The 22,499-nt window shown below is 38.1% G+C and overlaps 1 protein-coding gene across 1 annotated transcript; it reads right to left on the bottom strand.

Annotated features, from left to right (window-relative positions):
- Positions 1 to 2,321: 2,321 nt before the first annotated feature.
- Positions 2,322 to 22,499, bottom strand: LOC146166616 (transcription elongation factor SPT5-like). The gene is made up of 25 exons (XM_083390968.1): positions 22,392 to 22,499; positions 20,142 to 20,313; positions 19,156 to 19,221; positions 18,911 to 18,925; positions 17,972 to 18,038; positions 17,597 to 17,671; positions 17,031 to 17,236; positions 15,897 to 16,111; positions 15,160 to 15,317; positions 14,027 to 14,132; positions 13,352 to 13,427; positions 12,476 to 12,633; positions 11,519 to 11,612; positions 10,375 to 10,534; positions 9,830 to 9,899; positions 9,507 to 9,632; positions 8,760 to 8,885; positions 7,950 to 8,097; positions 7,105 to 7,243; positions 6,313 to 6,449; positions 5,396 to 5,713; positions 4,460 to 4,578; positions 3,699 to 3,941; positions 3,360 to 3,455; positions 2,322 to 2,579 (listed from the first exon to the last, which is right to left on the bottom strand). Exons 1-25 carry the CDS (start codon positions 22,497 to 22,499, stop codon positions 2,397 to 2,399), a joined length of 3,381 nt encoding a protein of 1,126 aa, XP_083247094.1. The 3' UTR covers positions 2,322 to 2,396.

Below are 22,499 nucleotides of genomic sequence, written 5' to 3'. Positions count from 1 at the left end.
CCTAGCAATTTTAACCACCTATCGAAAACGTGGTAGGATTCTAGACTAGCGCCGCTGATTGTTTTGTAGTTTAAAATAACTATTACAGCTTTTAATTAATCTTAAAAAACTTAAAACATCAAGGTCCAAAAGTCTTTCTGGTTCTGTCTTTCTGTCTGAAAAAGGGGGTTCCCGGAAAACAAAGCCCCTCAAGCATTAAAGCTATTTTAATCCGTCTTAAAATCAGCCAAACATTCTCAAACAGGAAATCTTAGAATCGTTCTTTTCTTAAAACTGAAAGAGCAACCAACAAAGTTGTCAGATTTACTATATTTCATATGTTACAACTTTATTGTGGCCACAACCGCTATTGTGGAGTGAAATTGTTCTTGGTGTATGGATTAACCGGCTTTAGTGAGCTTTTCACCAGTGGTAACATCAGAGTAGAACAATGTTCGTACCGGAACGAAGATATTTTTTCTTACCGTCTCAAAGTTATCGTTCGATGTCTTCCACAAAAATGCAAATAAAATCTTGCAGTTAAGGGGTGTTCTAGTAGAGAAGGGACACCTGTTACGGTTGCATACCGGCAAACAACATTTTAATAATGTGCAACATTATTGTGACTAGGTTTTACTTAATCTCTTTGGCTTTTATAATAAATAACTTATATTGAGCAACATAATTTATCTTGAAACTAAGTGGTAGCCTAGGCAGCGACAACAAATAGCCATTAATTGTTTACGAGGTCTGAGAACCACTGTCTTAGGATGTTTGTTCATTTTTTAGTTTAGGCGGTTATTTTATGTTTTCCTGTAAAAAAACACCAAGCAAAGTGGAGTTGCTTTATTGTATTTGGATGTTTGCCTAAACGCGGTTTCAAAGCATTCATGACGTTGTCAAGCAGTACTTCCACATGTACAATTTATTTGTGATACAACTTGGACGCTGGGTATGTAGTAATCCACTCATAGTGGTGTCGTACAACTCATCCACACACAATAATAGGTTGAAAAAAATTCCACCATGTACTGTATTAGCTTTTCGATTTACAATTTTCGGCCTTAACAATTCAAATTTGGTACTGCGCATGCGCACGAATAAGACTACCCGAGTGACGATTCCAAGAAAAGAGTTGGACTCCGCAGACCTGGCACACAACTCCGCGTGCGTTTTAAAATCACCCGTGTGTTCAAACAATTACAGATTTCACGCCCTTCGCAAAAACATATATGACAGACACTCTTAAAAAGCAATACAACGAGCTTGCACTATATTACACGTCTGGCAAGCTGCGTAAATTTCTATAGGTCAAAATTAAATCCAGGACGTGGTTAAACGAACCATGCTCAGAGACAAAAAAGAGTAGGTTACAAGTACACACGTTAAAACCCATACACACATTTAAACTCATTAGAAGTGAATTTAAATGTGGAACTTGGCAGTTTATAGCAAAGGGCAATGTGAAAGGATTCCACACTTACTCTATCAGCTTATAACGTGTGTAAAGGGTACCCGAAAAAGCGCGTGTGGTGACTGTCAAGTGACATTTTTTAAACTTCAAGATGTAATTTAGAATATCAAAGCCCATACAGAAGTAGGTATCATTTTGGACGTTTCGAATAACTCTTTATTCATTTTCAACATCAATGATGTTGAAAATGAATTTTCTGATGTTGAAAATGAATAAAGAGTTATTCGAAACGTCCAAAATGATACCTACTTCTGCATGGGCTTTGATATTCTTATTACGTCTTACTACAACCTCCAACCATTATGCTCCAAAGATGTAATTTAATCACGCAAAACGGCAGTTAAGCCTGCGTATTTTAAAATACCAGTTTAGACGTGCATGTTTTACGGCATCATTCTAACTCAGCGGTCTTGTCTTTCAAATCGGTTGTTTGTTTTTTTGCTCTTCAGGAATCTAGTGAAAGAGCAGCAACGACCAACAACGCTAAACAAAACACGAGTTCTGTTGGCCAGCGGTCTTAATTTGCATTGCAATCCAATCAAATCAAAAGACAGCAACTCTTAAATTTTAAGCGTTTGCCCGAGCTCCGAACCGATGTTCCTCCTTCGGTTGCAGCAGAAGCACTTTGAGAAAATCCAATCAAAAGGAAGCAACTCTCAAAGTTTAAGCGTTCGAAAACCAAGTCTTGAGCCCCGAACCGATTTTACACCTTCGGTTGCAGCAGCACCACGTTGAGCAAATTCAATCAAATGGAAGCAACTCTCAGTTTAAGCGTTTGAAAATCAAGTTCTGAACTCCGAACAGACCACGTGGAGCAGGAGGAACTAAAAACCAAGCCCGGGCTGTGACAAACTCGAAAAAAAACTTCGAAAACCAAGTCCCGAACTCCGAACAGATCTTCTTCCTTCGGATGCAGCAGCACCACGTGGAGAAGCAGGATGAACTAATCCTCGTCGCCTATTGCATCATCCACCGCGTCGTCATGGTCGCCTGCCACCTTGCCGAGGAATCGAAGCTGGAGGATCTTGAGCTGCTGATCCTGTTCCATCCTCACTATGCCGTCCTTACCATCGATGCTGATGAGGACCCCGGTGTTCTCGCGGTCTTCTCCAAGGATCACTTTCACCTGACGGATCGGAAGGAATATTTTAAAGCAGTGATTCCCAAACTATGTGTCGCGGTAAACTAGTGTGCCTCGAGAGATAGTCAAGTATGCCGCGACACTTTGGCAATTTCGGAAAATTAGTTGTTTGTATTACCAATTGGCATACGGAAATAGTTTCAAGTCGGAATATTTAAAGCAGGGCTTCCAAAACTGTGCGCCTCAAAACGTTATTTAATTTCGAAAAATAAGGTATTTGTGTTACCAATAGTAATACACGCAAGCATTGTAAGACTTAAATACGCTCTATTCATTACAAATTAATAATGTTAATTCATTTAAGAGTTTGTCGTCTGTTAAGGACGATTGTAAAGTTAACATTTTGTTGGTCTGTTCAAAGTGTGTTGCGAAATATTTAAGTTTTTTAGTGTGCCGCAAGCTAAAAAAGTTTGAGATCCACTGCTTTAAAGGATAGGTTTAAAAAAAAATCCGTGAATTTCCCACAGAAAAGTTTTTGCGAATAAAGCATTTTAAAATCTAGTTTTACAAGATTTCTGGCACAAATTAATTCATAGTGGTGCGGGCAGAATATTTTTAAATTAGGTTCAATACAAAAAATCGGCGAATTTCTTTTGCTTTCTAACTGCTTCCAAAATTTGCAGGATTTCAGGCATAAATATAGGTTAAAAGTGGTTCTACCTGACTGAGAAAAAAAATCCCTTGAAAGTCTTGTGTGTGTTGAATACATTTTCACGCGACCTTTAAAAAATAGCTAGGTTACAGCTAGGTACAACTTCGACGTACCTTATCTTTCTTGCCCGGAATCACAGGTTCGAGATTGTTGCCAGGAATGCTCACTGTCCGTTTGATCTCGTCGATGAAGACGTTGCAAAGTCCGCCCTGAATATGTATAAAAGCCGGCATTAAACATTAATATCGTATATAAACTGTTGCTACCAGGCATAATAATATTAATAAAAAAAAGCTCTTCTGGTATTTGTATTTCATAACCAACGTTTCGGCAACCTATGCAAGTCGCCCTCGTCAGGGTGAATGACACCGAATTACACATACCAGAAGAACTGCTTTTTTTTTAAACATTTACCCCAGTTTTTTTTAACAGATTTTAGCAGAAAAACGCACCGTAATCGTCCGAATAACTCCGATCTTGCCGCTGATTGTGTGATCCTCGAAGTTGGGCTTCACTTTGACGACAATGTCCATCGACTGCCATTCCGTGTTCATGCCGTGATCCAGCATGGAACCCACTGACCCCGGGGTGCCGTAGCTGCCGATGGGTGAGGGGGTAATCCCCCCGCCTGGCGTAAGGGGACTAGTGTAGTCGAGGGGGCTTGGGGTAGGGTGGAAACCTGGCGATGGGGTCGGCTGCGTGAGAGAAAAGTGATTGATTGTAGTTGAGAGAAGCCACGGATTTAAAATTTTTTTGTTTAAATTATGGTTTAGAAAATCTAGGTCAGTTCTAGCAATTTACGCAAATACAGTTCAAGAATATTTTTGCTGAATTAGGAAAAAATACACTTTTTGTGCTATAAAAATTACAAAAAAATTAGCAAGAACTCTTATATTTTTAATAATGTGATTAACTCAAGATGATACAAGCGCGTTTTTTTTAAACGTCTTAATCAAGATGCTGTCGATCTACTCGACCTTTTTGGCTTTGCAATTTATTATCAAGCTACATCGCAAACCGTGCATAGAGTACCCCAGAATTATCAAGTTATTTAAAGTTATCATCTTCAGTTATACACATTAACTGAAGAAAATACAAGCTCGTATCGAAACGTCTTAATCAAGAATCAAGATGATGTCGATCTACTTTCAAGAACTTTTGGCTTTGCAATTCATTATTGAGCTAGAATTATCAAGTTATTCAAGTCTTCTACCTGGTACGATCCTGGTGATGGTGAAGGTTGGTAACTTCCGGGGGAAGGCTGTGGGCCACCAGGGGAGGGTGATGGCTGGTAACTGCTGCCGTATGATGAACCCATGGGGCTCGGAGAAGCTGGGGTAAAAAGTAGATAGTTGAGCGCTACTAGCAATAAACCTGTGATGTTGATTTGCTTAAACACCGAAAGCTACAATAAAAACAAGATATACTTGTGGCCAGTTTATAAAAGACAGTAATGTGATCAAAATAGTTTGAACAAGAATTTGAATACGAATTTTTTTTTTTCAAATGAAGTAATTTGTAATTTTGCAGACAACCACTAATTTTTTGGTTTATTTTGTGTTTCATCCCCCGCACTAAAACATAACTTCAATATTGGCATGCCCGTTACAGAATCTCGCTGTTCAATCGCAGACAGCAACTCACTAACACATTTTCAGTTTTATTTTAAAGGCTGTCTCTAGAAGTGATGGTCATTCTTCTGTGGGGCAAACCCAACATTTGTCCTAAAGACCCAGCTTACACGTATCAGTTGTAAAGACCTATCACAACAATTTTTTAAGACTTGTAGAGACAACAATTGGTCGTTTTAATGTTCTGCTTGTGTGCAACAGCTACTGCAATGACGTAACACATATTCGACGCGATCGACCAGGTGAAATGTGGCGATCGACGTGTTGGCATCCCCTGCACTAAAACATAACTTCAATATTGGCATGTCCGTTACAAAATCTCGCTGTTTATTCGCAGACAGCAACCCACTAACACATTTTCAGTTTTAAAGGCTGTCTCTAGAAGTGATCACGGTCGGGAATACACGATTCTCCGAGGCTGCGACGCAAACTCAGCATTTGTCCTAACGACCCAGCCAACACGTATCAGTTGTAAAGTCATACCTCCACAGCAAAACAAAACTTTACGCAAAACTTACCGTCGTAAGAACCCATAGGGGAAGGTGTGGGTCCACCGTAGGGCGAATAGGTCCGGTCCGACCCGTACCCCCCTGGGGTTTGGGGTGCATTGCTGTAGGGGCCGGCAGGTGATTGTTCCTCGGACTGATAACCCCCTGGGGTCTGTGGGTTTGGGGTCGCCCCTCCATAGGGGGCTGGGGAGGGTGAATCGTAGTCGAAGTTGTCGGGACGCGCCGGGGTGTTGGCGTTTGTGGGGTCCCAAGCGCTGCCCCCTCTTTGGGGGGTTCGGCTCCCGTCGTGCAGGGGGGTCTGGGCCCCGTAATGTGGGGTTCGGCTTCCTGGTGAAGAAAGGCGTTGGTTTGAATTTAATACTCTTTAACCCTGATATTCTCAACCTTTTATAGCTGGAAATATTACTTCCACCTTGAGATTATTAGGATAATTGATCACTTTTGCTGCATTATAGAAATTTATGTAGTATTGCTACGGCATAACTACACAATTGCACGATGAACGTTTTCCTTTTTTAAAAAGCAAAACAGTGAGAATAAAGCTCTATCAAATGAAAGTTGTTTGTGCATACTTTAAGACAGTGATGCTCAACGTTATATGGTTTACGGCAGCCCTCAAAAATAATAAATAGATTCAAGGCACTCCGACTGGAATTTTCGTCGAGTATTTTACTGAAATGTCACCATAAATGGAACCGGAACAACACAATCAACTAAAAACATTTAGGAAAATGGCATTTGATGTAATGATCCCTAATCGTACACAAATAGTTGTATCAAGAAGCTTATCAATTGGGCAAAAATCAGATTCTTAAAAATTCTCAAATACTTGTGCTTGTGTTTGGGTTTCGCAAACTTAATTTCCTTATCTTTCACGCTATTAAAACGACGATTTTGTCTTCCTTATTGAAAACAGAAACACTCACCGTCTTGAACTGGGGTCTGCGATCCGTACATGGGGGTCCTAGATCCACCCGCCCCATACATGGGGGTCTGGGAGCCGTACATGGGGGTACGCGCGTAAGTAGAGGTCCTTCCGCCGGCGCCAGGTCTACGTTGATCTCTGTCAAAAAAAAATAAAATATTTTTTGAGTGTTTGTACTGTGAAAACAAGGTTATCAGAGGTACGCATGTTGGTATTAAACAGAATTACCGCGCAAACGAGCCTTGTTTGGCCAACAGTGTTCTAAGAACTTCTAAGTGCTCGCAATTTAACATTTTTGCTGGTTTTACTAAAAACTCGTAATATTAAACACACTGAAAACAAGGTTATCACAGGCAGACATGGGCAACCAGATAATTCTAGTTTTCTAATTCAATGAATCAGAGCAAAATTTGGCAAATTTTAATTTAATTTGTGAATTGCTTATGCTCTAATTCTAGTTCTAATCTAATTCGGGGTTTTACCAAAAATGCTACTTTGTACAACGGCATTTTTAGTCTCTTCAGCCAAACAAAGAATTTCAGTTAAAACGTTCTTATTAGAATAATGGGCTTTTAAATTAAATTGATTGTGAATAGTTAGATGTAATTCTAGTTCAAATTTTAGTTGAAATTTGATCTTTTAGGAATTCCACATTTCGAATTCTAAACGAACTATTAAAAAGTTACCTATAAAGATATTATTGGGAAAACTTGGTCTTTCTGATAACAACTCTGAAAACTAAACTTAAAGGAGCGTTACGGTTATAAAACTTTTAAATAGGATATAAACTTACGTGGGCTGCAGGCGGCTCCTGTCCACATTGATGGTCTGGCAAGAGGCGTGTAGTTCTACTCTGGCAGTGGATTCCGTTGCGTCCTTAACCACGCCGATGTGACCCTTGTAAGGGCCTTGACGCACCCGGACCGTCTGGCCTGGAACATAAGTAGCAGTTGTTGTTAGTTTTTACTATAGTGATCTGGAAAGTGAAAGGCTCCATTTTTAATATTAATCGAAATCCTAACAAACAATTGTCGTGTCACCACTGAAAAATATTTTCATTTCGGAATTGTAATTACTAACAATTATCTCGGAAATTGTATTTAAGGGTACAATTACATTGAGTGCACGGGAATACTTAAACTTTGAAACGCGCCCCTTTATTCAGCCTTATATACGCAAAGTTGTTTTCAAGCAAGTGCTGATAGTTATCTTGGATGCTTGTGCAGGGATGTCCAACATTTTATTATAGTGGGCCGCATTGACACTTGAAATAATTTAATAGGCCGCAGAACCTATTAAGTTTCAAGATTAAGTATTGGCCTTTAGAGTTATAACGGGTATTGGCCAAGTATTGGCCTTTAGAGTTGTTACTACTTGGGAGGGAAAATGACTAGCGGGCCGCATAAAAAATTTCAGGCGGGCCGCAATGTGGCCCGCGGGCCGCAGGTTGGACATCCCTGCGTTAGTGAGTGCACTATTTTTTTCTCATGCTTTTAATCACATGGTATTGACCTGATGAAGCACGGTTGTCAATACAATTTGTGTTTATAGAGTGCCGCCTGATTCCTCTATTTAAAATTAGACAAATACGACCATCTACAAATCTTGAGGATGGGTAATCTTTTCGTGACAACTTACCGATTAGTCCAGTGTCTCTCTGCCCCCTTCCCCTTCCCCTGCCCCCTCCGCCGCCCCCAGCGTTACCCCTGGCGTTGTTGTTGTCCTGTCGAGCTGGACTTCCAATGCGGGGGCTCATCGGGGCAAAGGCGCTCACTCCCGCGCTAGGCTAGAAGAAAATAACAGTTTGGTGGGTTAGTGTGTTTATATGGTCACTGCTAAATAGCTCGGCTCGGCTGGATGAAAACAACAGTTTGGTTAGTTTTTTTGTTTGTTCATGAAAAGGTTGCCATAAAGGCATAAATAAAGCGATTGAACCTTCAAAAGGTTGCGCTTTTGCGCAATTTATCAACCTGAAAGACGCACAGACCTCACAACTTTGAAAAAATGGTGGTTCAACGGTAAAATGCAACTACATAATAATAAGGAGTTTAGTTTAAAGTTATAAAAAAAACACAAGCGTTTATAAAAATAACTTGAAAGAAAACTTACCGGCAAAAACCTTAAGTCAAATTTTTACAAATTCTGCTGCTACTTAAAGTTTCCAGTACCCAACATATTCAGTTGTTGTTCGCCGGGCGAACATTGGTTTCCATTTATTTTTTGTAAATTTTTTTTTAGTGCAAGGTCACTATTAAAGTAATTGTGAAGGGTGTGCTACTTCAATGAAGCCTTTTAATGCTTTCTTTAAAATTCAACAAAATTTGCCATACTGTGATGCTTTAAGTCAGTAAGATACATAAACACGATGCACACAGGTCTATTGAATAATTCCTAGTTAATTGAACATCCCAACCAAGCGAGTATTTGAAATAAAGTCAACTTGCTTACCCTGGAGCCGCCGGCCAGTGTTACTTGTCTGGTTCGCACCACAAAGATGCCTCCGTTGTCTATTACCTTGCGGCTGTGCAGAAACGCAAAACCTCGGTAGAGATGCTTCACCTCACCCTCTTGGCCCTAAGAAATAAGAGTGAGTTTGATTGGGTGTCCTTACAACGTTTCAGCCCGGGACCAGCAACCTTTTCTCATTAGCGGGTTAAAGCCTAACTTCTAAAGGTCCCGGCGGGTCGTCATCACTTTCCGCTAGTATGTTGTTGTTAAACAGGGTCAAATGGAAGCGGCCATACTATATGTAACATCTTGCAAGTGCACAAGATGCCAAAGGATTGCCGAAATCAGTCGGCAGGAAATGACGTAAAGTTAGAGCGACGTTCTGGTGTGACCGGAGGTCGTGAGTTCGAACCTCACAGCAGGCCAGTTGATTTTCTAGCCTGGTCCTGGTTGCACTACAATCCTGATCAGGCAGACTGTAACAGCAGAATACACTCTAGCAATGGTTGCAATTCAGATTTTAAAGATTAATTGTATTGCGAGAAGCAAGGGCCTTCAGAAAGACCAGGTTGCTTGGCACACAACAAGCAGATTAAGAGGACTGATAGTGATGATTCCAACATTCGACATTAGCGATTCTCTAGCGAATCAGCAAGTCTTACTGATGATTTAAGGTCGTGCAGTTGTCGTTCGGTCGCTCGACTTCAAATGGGGCCGTGAAAAAATCGCAATGCTGTAAGCACTTACCACGTTCGGCCCGTCGATCACCTTCACGATATCCTTGCACTGTATGTTGTTCTGCTCGGCGTCGAGTGCAATGGCGTGCCTAGTGTCCTTGCGTCTGGTAACCGCCTGGTGCTTCAAGTGCACCACCTACAGAAATGGCAAAAGTGCTAAGAGTGGGAACTAACCCGGTCAGATAGGATGGGTAAGAGGAACATTAACATACACGTATAAAAAAAATAAGTATAAAAAAAATCAAAGAACAACGTATTGCAGGTGTATTATTAAAAATTATGAAAAAAAAAACAATATGGTCACCATTGGTCAGTTATAGCAGGCGTACTTACCTTTCCGTGCATAGTTATCACTTGAAAGTATTCCTTCTCCAGTCTCACGATAGTGCCAACGGTCTGGTTGCTGAAACAAACAAAATATCAGTTTTAAAAACAACTTGTGGTGGCAATTGATCGCATGCTACAAATGGTCTAGCGTTTAAAAATGGTATTTACATTACATGGAGTGGTTTATTGCACAAACTGCTTATGTCATTGGTAACTATATTAAAAAAATCGATATGAGTAACTAGCAAAATTATTGGAACGGCACATTTTTTAAGATGCGTCATTTGTCCAGCAGCGAGTATGGAACAAACACACTTTAGAAAGAAGTTAAATCAGGGGTTGTTAAACAGGGGTCCATGGTCCCCTTGGGGATCACTGAACTAATTTTAGGGGTTCCATGAAGGCCTAATTGAAATATTAGTGTGTATTTAAGAAGTAATCAATTTTCAAAGAAAAGGGTTTAAAAATAAATCGCACTGAATGTATTTAGACACCATTTCACTTTCACATTTTTGGCGTTTCTCGAAAAATCGACACATGACGTCACTTACTCGATCATGACGAGGTCGCCGAACTGGAACTTCCCGACCGAGTCGACTCCAGAGCTGACGTCAGAGCATAGCTGCAGATCGCGGGGAAGCACCTTGAGCTCGTGCATTGTGAGGTCGGAGAAGAGAACAACCATCTTGGGTTCGACGCGAACGATCAGACCTGGATAGTGAAAAAAAACGATGTTGTGTCCAGTTTATGGAATTTCGTTTCAACGCGACGTTAGGTTCAGACCTGAATATCGTAAATACTTGTTTTCAGCGAACGCGCATTTATAATTTTGATTTTACCAAAAATGCTACTTTGTCCAACGACATTTTAGTCTCTTAGGTAAAACAAAGAACTTGAATTAAAACTGTTTGTTTGGAACGACTTATGTACCTTTTACAGTCTAAAAAGCATACGCTATGCTAAAAGGCATAAAAAATAGCACACATATATTTACCGTTTACATATTTATTAGAATATTTTTCGATTTAAATGAAATTTATTGTCAATAATTAAATGTAAATTAGTTCGAATTCTAATTTAAATTCTTTTTTTTAAAGAACTTGGTAATTCTACTTCTAATCTAATTTGAGAAAACTCAAAATGATCTAATTCTAATCAACCTGTAAAAACTGAAATGCTCCAGTTTTAATTCTAATCTAATTTTAAAATGCTCGATCAAGCGGTAATATCGGACTCGTCCTATACTAGGTTGGTATCGGTAGCGAAATTAAAATAATACAGGACTTTTTCAGCAATGATTGGCGATCCAACACAGCGATTCCACCGCGAAAGGTAAATTTATCAAAAAAAAAGAGAATATATGAACAACTCGAGGTGACCAAACGTGGGCCTACCAATCTGGAAAAAACTTTCAACAGAGCTAGATCACAGTGCGTATAGCCCAGGCTTTACACACAGTCTTTAAATTTATTGGCATATTAAAAGTCTTTAAAAAAAAACTACAAAACTTTTTTTTCATTTTGTGTTTGCCATGGCGTTTATAGTGGTGATCGAAATTATGTTCAAAACGCGTTGAGCGATCGAATTATTAGAGGTCTTTAAAACGTACTAATTTAATTTAAAAAGCCTTCCCATAAAATTGTGTGGCAACCCTGTAGCCATGTGTCCCCCCAAAAAAAACAGGGACTTGCTTACCTGTGTCGCCTTCGTATCTACCAGCGATAACTTTCACGTGGTCTCCCATCTGGAAGTGCTTTCGCAGTTCAGATGCGAGAAACTCAAGCGGGTCCTGCAATGCAAGACAAGGAAGATGAAAGTTGGATTAAATTTAACCTGCTTAAAACCAAGGCTATGAAGTCAGTTAAAAATAACTTGAGTCCGACTCCCAAGTCCGGAATCCGACTCAAATGTGCGATTTCGTCGAGTCTCGAGTCAGGCTCACACCCAACAGCCTGTATTCCGCCAATTTACGTAATTAAAGTGGATTTTCAGCAATTCACGCATAAGGGTGTCATATAATTTATTCACTTACAATACATATACAATATACATGGTTGGAAAAAATTCACTATTTCACCTTTACAATTTACAGTTTGTGGTATTATTAGTTTCAAAATTCGGACTCGGGACTCTACGTGGTCTTACTCGAGGCCGGTCCGACTTCGCAGCCCGCTTGAAACCTTTTGGCCATCTTTCAAAAGCAATTTCAGTTCGACAATAGCTTTTTAAAGTTTAGTTTCAGTGCGTAATTTCCCTTTTAACAGTGAATTCTGTAATTTTTTGTATGTTATCAGCCTCTTCGCTAGTTTTTCGAAAGTTTTTTTTAACTATCTGCAACAAAATATATTTTTTACCGGTTCCAATAATTCTCATTTTTTTGCTTTTGGTTTAGGAGCGAAAAAGGTTGTATTTTTTACTTGTTTCAACATTTTATATTTTTTTAGGAGCAAAAAATGTTGCAAAGCTAAGGTTTTTCCCGTCACATTTTTGGGTAAAACAAAAAAGATGAAAAACGAAGACGCGAAAACAATTTTTTACGCAAAAAAATTTTTTTTTGGGACTTTTTTTCCTTTTTATGGTCTGATTTTTCTATTTCCAATCGCCTAAAAAAAAACACAAAAGCTTTTGGTTTTTTTCGGCGCGCGCACTTACGTTCAGTTCGTCGTGTTTGGGCATCATCATGACCTTGTTTCCCTGCACGCTCATCACTTTTCCCTGCAAGTTAATCAGCTCACCGTCGGCCACCTCAACGTTGTCTCCAGGCGCGAAACGACAAGACTTGTCCGACTTGGACGTGTTGTCGGCCACCACTGCAAATACCATTCATACAAATTCAAACTAGGAACTCAGTGGATTCTTCAACGAACTGCATCCAATTTTTATTTTCATGTTTTTGCCATTTTTACCAACTTGGGGTTTCCTTTGCATCAGCAAAAATGTTTTTTTTTTTTTTTTTTTTTTGATTTCAGTTTACCAGAGAAAATGCTTTTGGGACGATTGATGTTGGTATCTGACAACTAAGGCCAAAGCGATAAATTAAAAGGGTTTAAATATCACCTTTTTTTGCGCAATTCTCTTCAGGGTACATTTTGTAAGTGAACAAAACTTTAGACACCATTCTTCAAGTGAAAATTTAATTAATATGAGCCAAGTATTCGTATTTTACACATATTTTTTTTAATTTTGGAACAACCTTGCTCAAACCAAACCCAACATATTTTAACGTATTTTTTTCAAGAAATCTAGTCTTGAAGCACATGTGACAAGATTTCCACTGTATTTTATCTTCGTTAGGTCACGGACCGACAAAATTATTCGCATGTTTATTTTGGTGCCCCCCGATCGAAAACATCGCATTGTAACTCGTAAACCTACTATTTTTTAGGCCACCTTTTACAGTTAGCCTTTTTTCGTATAATTGACTCAACGCTACTGTCCTACATAACAACGATGCCGGAAACTGCGACTTCGAAATGACATATTTTAGCACAAAATTGTTTCTACACGACAGTATGGGTTTTTTCTCACGTTCGATATCGAGGCCTTCGGGTTGTTCCTCGAATTTCTCTAGTTCCGATAAGGTTGGCTTGATTCCGTCCACGCACTGCGTAACAAAAATGTAACTATATACAATGTTCACAGAGCTTTTGATTAACACGTTGTATCTTGGAAAATGTAGGTCCAAATTTAAGGTACTTTTTTATCCAGTTTATTAGTATATTTTCACACTGCAAGATATATTTTGCTTAAGTAGTGACAAAGGTTGCAAAGCCAAGATTTTTTCCGTACATTTTTACGTAAAACCAATGAAAAAAAGATAACGCGAAATCCTAAATTTCAGGGCCTAATTTTTGTACGATTAATTAATCACACTGCACAATATATTTTGGTTAAACAGCGAAAAAGGTTCCAAAGCCAAGAATTTTTTCCGTTACATCTTTACGTAAAACAAAAGATAAAAAAAAGCTAGGCGAAATTCTAATTTCCAGGACCTAACTTTTTTCTACTTTCCATGAAAAATAGAAAATTATTATCGGAAAATCATTTAAAAATAACACTTTTTACGTAAACAAAAAAAGATAAAAAAGGCGAGGCGAAATCTTAATATTTAGGGCCTAATTTTTCTACTTTTTATGAAAAAATAGAAAATATAGCTATCGGAAAATCATTAGGACATAACAAAGTTAAGTGAGACGTGCTTACAATGGAGTTTAGCGTGAAGTTCTTGTAGAGAAATCCCTTTCGGTTGAAACGATTTCCTTCGAAGACTAGAAAGTCACCGTCAGCAGTAACCTCGCCTCCGATTTGCCTGCAAAGGAATATTACGAAAAACATAAATAACTATTTTAGCTAAAACTTAAGAGTGGTCCAATTCAGGGTTGCGGAGTGGTTAAAACAACCGGAGTCGGACCAAAAAGTGACCAGAGTCTTGAGTCCGACTCCTGCAAGATATTTCGATTTTGTGGAGACCCAAGTTCGGCTCCAACTTTACAGCTTGTATTTCACCCATTTACGTAACTAAAATAAGGTGGATATTCAGCAAAACACTCATAAGGGTTTCATTATAGTTCATCCACCTATACATGGCTATCGAAAATATCAAACCGCCATTCCATATTTACAATTTACAGTTTCCGGCCTGATCACTTTCGAAATTCAGTACTGCGCATGCGCACGTTGGACTCGGGGAGTTCTACGTGGTCTTACTCGAGTCCCGAGTCCGACTCCGCAGCCTTAATCTATAGTACAGTGTTCTTAACCGGGTGCAGGAATGGGAAAAGGGCGCCGATAGATATTTCAAAATATTTAGGAATCTAATTTTTTTTTTTTTTTTTTTTTAAGAATCTGATAGAATACGATTCTCTCTCAATTGGTAAGCTTCTTGATGGAACTATTTGTGCACGATTAGAGACCATTGTAACAAATTACATTTTCCTACATGTTTTAAGTTGATTGTGTTGCACCAGTGTCATTTATAGTGACATTTTAGTAAAACAATCAACGAAAATTCCAGACAGGGTGCAGAAAATCTACTTTTTATTTTTGAGGGGTGCCGTAAGCCATAAAAGGTTGAAAATCACTGCTATAAGTATGTGGCGCTCAAAAACACACAGCACAAAATGACTTGGGTTGTTTCACAAGCTATCATCCATTTCTGACGGTTCACCCTGATTCACCCCTTTTTGTTGGTTCACCCCTGCAAAAATTTTATTCACCCTGGGGTGAACTATTCAACTGATTAAGAAACACTGGTGTATATCACGCTGAATTCAAAGTGTCAGTACAAATGCTACCGTTGAAATTAAAACACACAAACGCAGGCAACAAAATCTTACCGGATAGCATCGACATCAAACAGTTTCTGCGGCGGTCGTTTGTACAGTTTTCGCTTCTCACGTTCTTGACCCCTATTGGCTCCACGTGGTCGGGTGTAATCGATGCGTGGAATCAACTTGAGTTGTACTTGGTTCTGGCTGTGCTCGATGTAATCAATCTGGAAAAGTTTTTCGTTGCATTCGTGAAAAAAATTCGATACTAATCGTCAATGAGCCGACGTTTAGTGTCCCATTTTTTAAGTTTTTGTTAGCTTTTAAGCGTTTCGGCAATAACTGCTTTGTTAGTGTAAAGATATATGATATGTCGACTTCTGCACCTAATATTTACATTAAAAATCGTCAGATGTTGCCATAGACCAGTGCTTCTTAACCGGTGTGCCGCGGCACTCTATGTCTAGGGTGCCTGTTTAATGCTCAAGGGTGCCGAGAGACATTTCAAATTACTTGGGATTTCAATTTTTGCTCTATTGGTAAGCTTCTTGATACAATTTTTTGTGTAATACAAAAGTTCCAAAATTAAAAAGTTTTTTTCATCCTTGTTTCCCAGTTAATGTGCTGTTTCGATCTCGTTTATTGTAGCGTTACAGTTAATCACTCAGCAAAAATATGAGCAAGGGTGTCGCGGACTATGTAGGGTAATAAGCCAAGAAAGGTTGCGAAACACTGCAGTAAGTGAAGACCGTCTATATTTGTCAAACGTTAAGCAAACCAACGTATACAAAAATGATAAAATTTACCTGGGCAAGATCGTCTTTGAAGACCCCCTTCTTCAATCTGACCCACATTTTTTGCCGAAGGCTTGTGCGGTCGAATTCTTTCAGGACTTTGAAGACATCCGGCATTTCTTTAGTGGGCACCATCTTCTGAGACCAGTAGCCCAGTCGCAGGTTGCTCACACCCTCGATTGCTTGCTTGACGTGGGTTTGTTTCATTGCCTCCACATAAATGTAACCTGGCAACAAAACCCAAAATAGCGATTTAAACTACAAAACAACTGTATTTATCGAGCATAATGGTTGGAGGTTGTAGTAAGACATAACAAGATTATCAAAGCCCATACAGAAGTAGGTATCATTTTTTACGTTTGAAAAACTCTATTCATTTCCAACATCTGTTTGAAAATGAATTAAGAGTTATTCGAAACGTTCAAAATAATACCTACTTCTGTATGGGCTTTGATATTCTTATTACGTCTTACTATATTTATAAATGTGTTTGTACTTCTCAGTAAGCTTGACTGCTTCTTGGCTAAAACCTGATGCAAACCACCTTTGCATTACAAAATGCAGATAGTTAAGTTACATTGCTTTACAATGGAACGTTTTCCTAGTCGCGGACCAAAACCAAACTCAGAAAGGGCCGTTACATTTTAACTGTGTTTAAGCATTTTATGCGAACCGCAACGACTGTTAAGCAGGGATAACATTGGGGTACTTTGCAATTAAAAAGGCTCTAACTACATGTTACACTCGTTGCAGGAACAAGATTTGCGCAAAAAATAGCTTTTAGGTAGTTAAAATAACCGAAAAAACATTAGAAACGGCCTCGTGACCAGTTTGTAAAAATGTCGCTTGCCGGACGATTTTGCGTTGGCGGGATCTGGCACGTGGACCGTAGGTTGCTTACCCCTAATCTATATCGTACTCCTTCATTATAACACTTTCGCTTTCTTTAGTAAAAGTGACTTAGTGAAAATAAAACTTAAAAACATAGAAATAATATAGATAATCAAAAAACAGGAATCCTTGAACTTGAATTACAACTACCAGAAGAGGTGTGTTTTGATTATTATTATTACCATGCCTGGTAGCAACAGTCTATATAGTATATATAGAAAAATATAGATAAACAGTCAATCATGAAAAACAAACCTTTCAGGCCCTCGGGTGCAGTGACGGACTTAATTTGCAGCGGCTGTTCCTCATACTGCATTGTAATAAATTTCCTCATAAGCAGCGTTACGGTGGCCTTTTCCTCACCGTGCTTGCATTTAACAGTCCACAAGTTAGGGTCCTTTACGTCGGGAAGCAATTGCTGCTGGCTAATCTCGTCCGACACTTCTGTGTCACCATAGTAACTACAAACCACCAAAGAACAGTTTATTGCAAAGCTACTTGTTAGTGACCACATTTCACCCCCAAATTTCTCCAGCGGTTTCCCAAATTTTGGACTTGCAGCTTTTTGGTATTTAAATAAAACACTTGCGGTCTCTTAAAACTACTTAGCGGTCACCCAAACCAAACCTTAAAAAAAAAACCTGCAATAAAACCAATCAAACCAGAGTTTTTTTAGATATGCATACAAACAAAAGATAGTTTATGGGCAAGAATATTTTGCAAATACTGCCAAGAAGACGTCTAAGCCCTCCTTGATATCAAAGTGTAGTTCTAAATCAAACCAGACTTTAAGGATACACATCACACCGAGCTTCACTCACCCTTTTCCAGAAGCAGATGTGTTTGTGGCATATTTCCTCATGTAATATTCGCCGAGGGCTTCTTCTTGTTCAGTGCTGTGGCAAACAAAAATATTGAAAACATGCTTGCTTTGAATGCACACCGCCCAATATAAAACTGATAATATTATAGTATTTACCAACAGCCTTGCGGTATAATAGAAATAGAATGAATATCAAATCTGTTTAAAAGGAAGTAGAATTTTGTGATCCATTTATCTTTGATGATTAATTCAAAACATTCAAATTTACCCTAATTCTGTATGGACTTAAATATTCATTCTACGCCCAACTACAATCTTCATCCATTATAGCACAAAAGTTTTATTTATTAAAGATAACACCAAATTTACTTACTTGATTAGATTGTGCAGGCGCCGCGCACCAGACATGTCATCCTCAATTGCATTTTCTGCATTCGAGGCTAAAAAACAAACCCAGTCGTACATTAGATATTGCATTACACAAAAACTAGGGATCAACCGATATTACTTTTTCATCAAGATACCGATAACGGATTTTTATTATAGCTGTGATATGTAAATAAACTAAATTAATAAAAATCCAAATAGCATTTCAGTTTATCTAACCTTCCTATATTTATTTAACCTTTATTTTGCATATTAACATTGCATGATGCTGATAGAATTTTTAGCATACAAATGAGAAATTTGTTTGTTTTACAGGAAAATAATTTTTAGCATACAAATGAGAAATTTGTTTGTTTTTCAGGAAAAGGACTACCATACTTTTATAACCAAATATCTGCTCAAATTTACCGATACCAATATGGTAGGAGCGAAATATCGGCAGATATTATCGGTAAACTGATATATCTGTCTATCTCTGTCAAAAACCATTCTATTACATGTGATTATTATTTGTTTTTTAGCGTTTATAGGTCAGGTCAAACTAAATTAGCAACAATTTCCGTACAGGATTTGAACACACGACAGACAAAGCAGTTAGTCATGCTGGCGTGGACATACAACATATAGTGCAGTGTGCACACACATTCCATGCATAATAATTAAAGCTTGTTAAAAACAAAAAAAGTGGTGAGCTAAACTAGTTATAAAGCACTTTTTAAAAAAAAATACACCTATATTTCTATACAGCATTAGTTGGTCTTTAAAAAGCATTTAAGCAGCAGAACTACAAACAGGATTATATAAATCACGTTTTATGTATAAGATTTTTTGCAGTTGACATTTAAAGCAAACCAGGCAAATAATTAAAACTCATCAGATCAGCCATGATTAGTAACATGCATGACATTCACTTCAATAAATTTACCTTCAATTTCTTCATCTGTACAGAAAAAAGGATAAATCAATAAATTAGACAATTTGTATTAAATGTAAAGTTCTTTCCTAGTTTTTATTTCTACAGATTTTAACATACTTTTAAATAAATAACAAGGACTATTTTTTATATGCAAAGTTAGCAATCAGTTGAAATCTGATAATATGCCATTGTGATGCGGTTGATACAAATAGCTGTAAATGTATTAGATTTAGCGCCAAGTCAATATTGTTTACCTCTATCCAGAATATCTTCAGCACCGTCTTCATATTCATCTTCATCAGGAACGTCATCATCAACATCTAAAACACACGTTTTAATTAAACAGCGGATAAAGTTTAATAAAACAACAAATTATGAAGATTACAAAAATTAGGACCGTTTATTTCAAAGTAAAAACGGTATAAAAATCAAGGAACAAAAATTAACTGTGTAGGGTTGAATACATTTTAGAGATGATGATATTATTAGTTTAGAGACAGAATTAGATGCAATTTCATAGTATTTGTATGTAACCAATACAGGGTACTATCAGTGGCTAAATAGCTTTGAATCTTGAATCCTAATTTGCCAAATTCGATTTAGCGTTTGACATCTTAAAAAGAACCAAAAAAATAGTGAAAATTAAACTAAAAAAATAGTGAAATTAACCTTCTCAGCTCTCTTATGCTAAAGCATATATATATAGTTTAAACAAACAAATTTCTATGCTTGACCCTGGCAAGTTGGAACACTGTCATTTAGAATTTAATCAGCAGCTACTTTTTTGCCTAAAATTAAAATATAAGATAATTCTTGTACAAAAAGAATAACACACAGATATAGCTTCTTATGTTGTAAAACAGTGTTTCCCAACCTATGGGTCGCAACCCAAAGTTTGGTCGCCGTTTGATTTTGTTGGGTCGCCGACTGCAGTTGTTTTTTATATGCTTAGATTTCTTAAGAGTAGTTCTAAAAATCATTTGTGTAAATAGGGGAATCACTACGAAGTCATGGTTTATGTTAATTTAATTCATACAGATTTCTTACATTTTGCTTCCTTACAAAGATTCCAAACAATAAACCATGCTTTAGCATAAGAGAGCTGAGAGAGTTAATCTAACTTTCTTTTTTTAATCAAATTAGGTCGCAAAAGCTTCCTTGTTGTACTTAATGCTTTAGATAATGGGTAAATGCAAAAAACGTTGAGAAACACTGGTGTAAAAAGTAAGGTGCTAGTTACCAGCTTCGTCGATGATAAAGCCAAGATGTCTTGGTTTCTTAGCAACAGGCCTCTCATCTTCTTCTTCCTCTTCTTCATCATCGAATTCATCTTCTTCCTGCTTCTCGTCCAAGTCCTCTGCTTCATCACTAGGAGGCTCGGAACCCGGTTCACCGTCGCTCGCATCAGCGTCCTGAAAATTAAAATATAACAGAAATATTACTTTAAAAATCACAACAAACAAATAAGAGCATAATGGCTGGAGGTTGTAGTAAGACGTAATAAGAATATCAAAGTCCATAGAGAAGTAGGGAGCATTTTGAACGTTTCCAATTAACTTTTTACTCATTTTAAACATAGTAGTACTTTCCCATCTGGGAAGAGCATACACCAGAGGAACTCTCTAGCACAGGGATGTCCAACATTTTATTATAGTGGGCCGCATTGACACTTGAAATAATTTAATGGGCCGCAGAACCTATTAAGTTTTAAAATTAAGGATTGTTCTTTAGAGTTATAACGGGCCTTTATAGTTATACATATATATTTTTACCCATACTATACTATTAGTGCGCCCCTAAAGGCTGACTGGTAAATTTAAATTAGGCTAATATTGAACGTTTAAAATACTACTTGGGGGTGAAAATGACTAGCGGGCCGCACAAGAATTTCAGGCGGGCCGCAGGTTGGACATCCCTGCTCTAGCACAATACTAGAAAGGGGTTGGCCAGTCTGCATTCTGTGGCAGGTGCATTTTTCATAAAAAAAAATTGTTGAAATTTGTGTTCACACCTGAATCAGTATATATACTGTGCACTTAAATTCTGAAAAAAGCTTAATGTGGTCCAACCCAAGGTGCGCACAAAAACATATTTGCGCACCTGCACACTTCAAAATTTGGATATGCACACTAAAGATCGCGGTGAAGTGCCGTGAAATGCAGACTGGAATGCCCATCTGGATAGTATGGCAGATTTTGATGAGATCTAACGGGTGCACGGCCGAAATAATCTGGTAGACCAGATGCAACAAAGGTCAAAAAAGTCCCCGTGCACTTTATGATTTTCCAATGCACTCTGTATTGTATACAAGTTGTAAACAGATGCTGCACAAGCGTTTTACATATTTTGGGTGCAGTTCCGATATTTTTTTGGGGGAGTTCAGATTTTTCTCTGGGTACACTTTTTCAATGTTAAAAAAAAACTTGCGGGTGCACTTTTTGCAATACTTTCCACGGTGGCTGGAATGTCAGGACTTAAGCGAAATATTTGCAAACATCATTTCTATGCAGAAATTAACTTATATTCACTGTAAGTAGGGAAGTTCAAAGTAGAATCCCAAGGTATTCTAGAATAATAGGTTTCGAATCTATAAAAACGAATCCAGAATAGCGAATCCTAGTATATATATTTTTCTTATTTGTTTGGGGAAGGTATTAATCTTAATCTACCCTAGGGGGCCCACAATCACAGCAATAAATCGCCCAAACAAGCTAACATGTGTACATTATAATAAAAAAAATCTCCAATATGTTTAACATTCTTAACAACTGTCATTTGAAGCAGTTCTGTGAACTGTATTATGTCAACTGTCCAAGTTGTTGCCAAAACTTAAATTTTTGCCAATAGTGAGTACAATGCAACACTGCACACAGAACTCTTTAACAATTCGGTCCTGTTTTTAAAGCATTGTTGGGTCTTAGTGCTTCTTTTTTGACTAACATGATCTGCCATGCAGTCAAATAATGTACTGCAAAGAACACAAAGTTACTATTGACATAACAAATACTTGACAATTACGCTGTGCATAACCTCGCTGAATATTGGCTTAACCTTAAGTAACCCTACAGCGCATTTTGTTGACGGCCAGAACGTTTTACAATGTAATGTCACTTTTGTAACTTTAGCGAAATTGCGAACTCCGCACCTGACATTACACATTAGTCGCTCGCCCAATAACGCTTGACCTAATTATATATATATTTTTTTTGATTAGACGAACGTTATCGCGAGACGCGAAGTAATTGGTTGCCCAAAAAAACGCTGACAGTGCACTACCAGGTTACATTTAATGCAGCACTATAAATTGGTCGCCCAGCGACAGGCCAACTTACCACACGCGTATGTACAATTTGGCGCGACCATCAGCGGTAAAACATTAAATTATATCTGTTCCAATTACCCGAAATAAACGGCAGAATTGGATTCGAATCCCATCTGGACTTTGAACATCCCTAACTGTATGTTTTTTAAAAAGTTTTTTCACACTTACATCAACTTCCTCAGCTTCACTGTCAGCTTCAAAGTCGTGTTTCCGAGTGTAACCGGTTTCTTCTTCTTCGTCCGAAAACTCACTCCCACTTCCTTCACTGTCCGACAT

Source organism: Ascidiella aspersa, chromosome 1 (assembly GCF_963924565.1).
Source record: "Ascidiella aspersa chromosome 1, kaAscAspe10.2, whole genome shotgun sequence".
NCBI lineage: Eukaryota > Metazoa > Chordata > Ascidiacea > Phlebobranchia > Ascidiidae > Ascidiella > Ascidiella aspersa.
The sequence above is the reverse complement of the archived record's forward strand: the minus strand, read 5'-3'. Positions and strand labels throughout refer to the sequence as shown.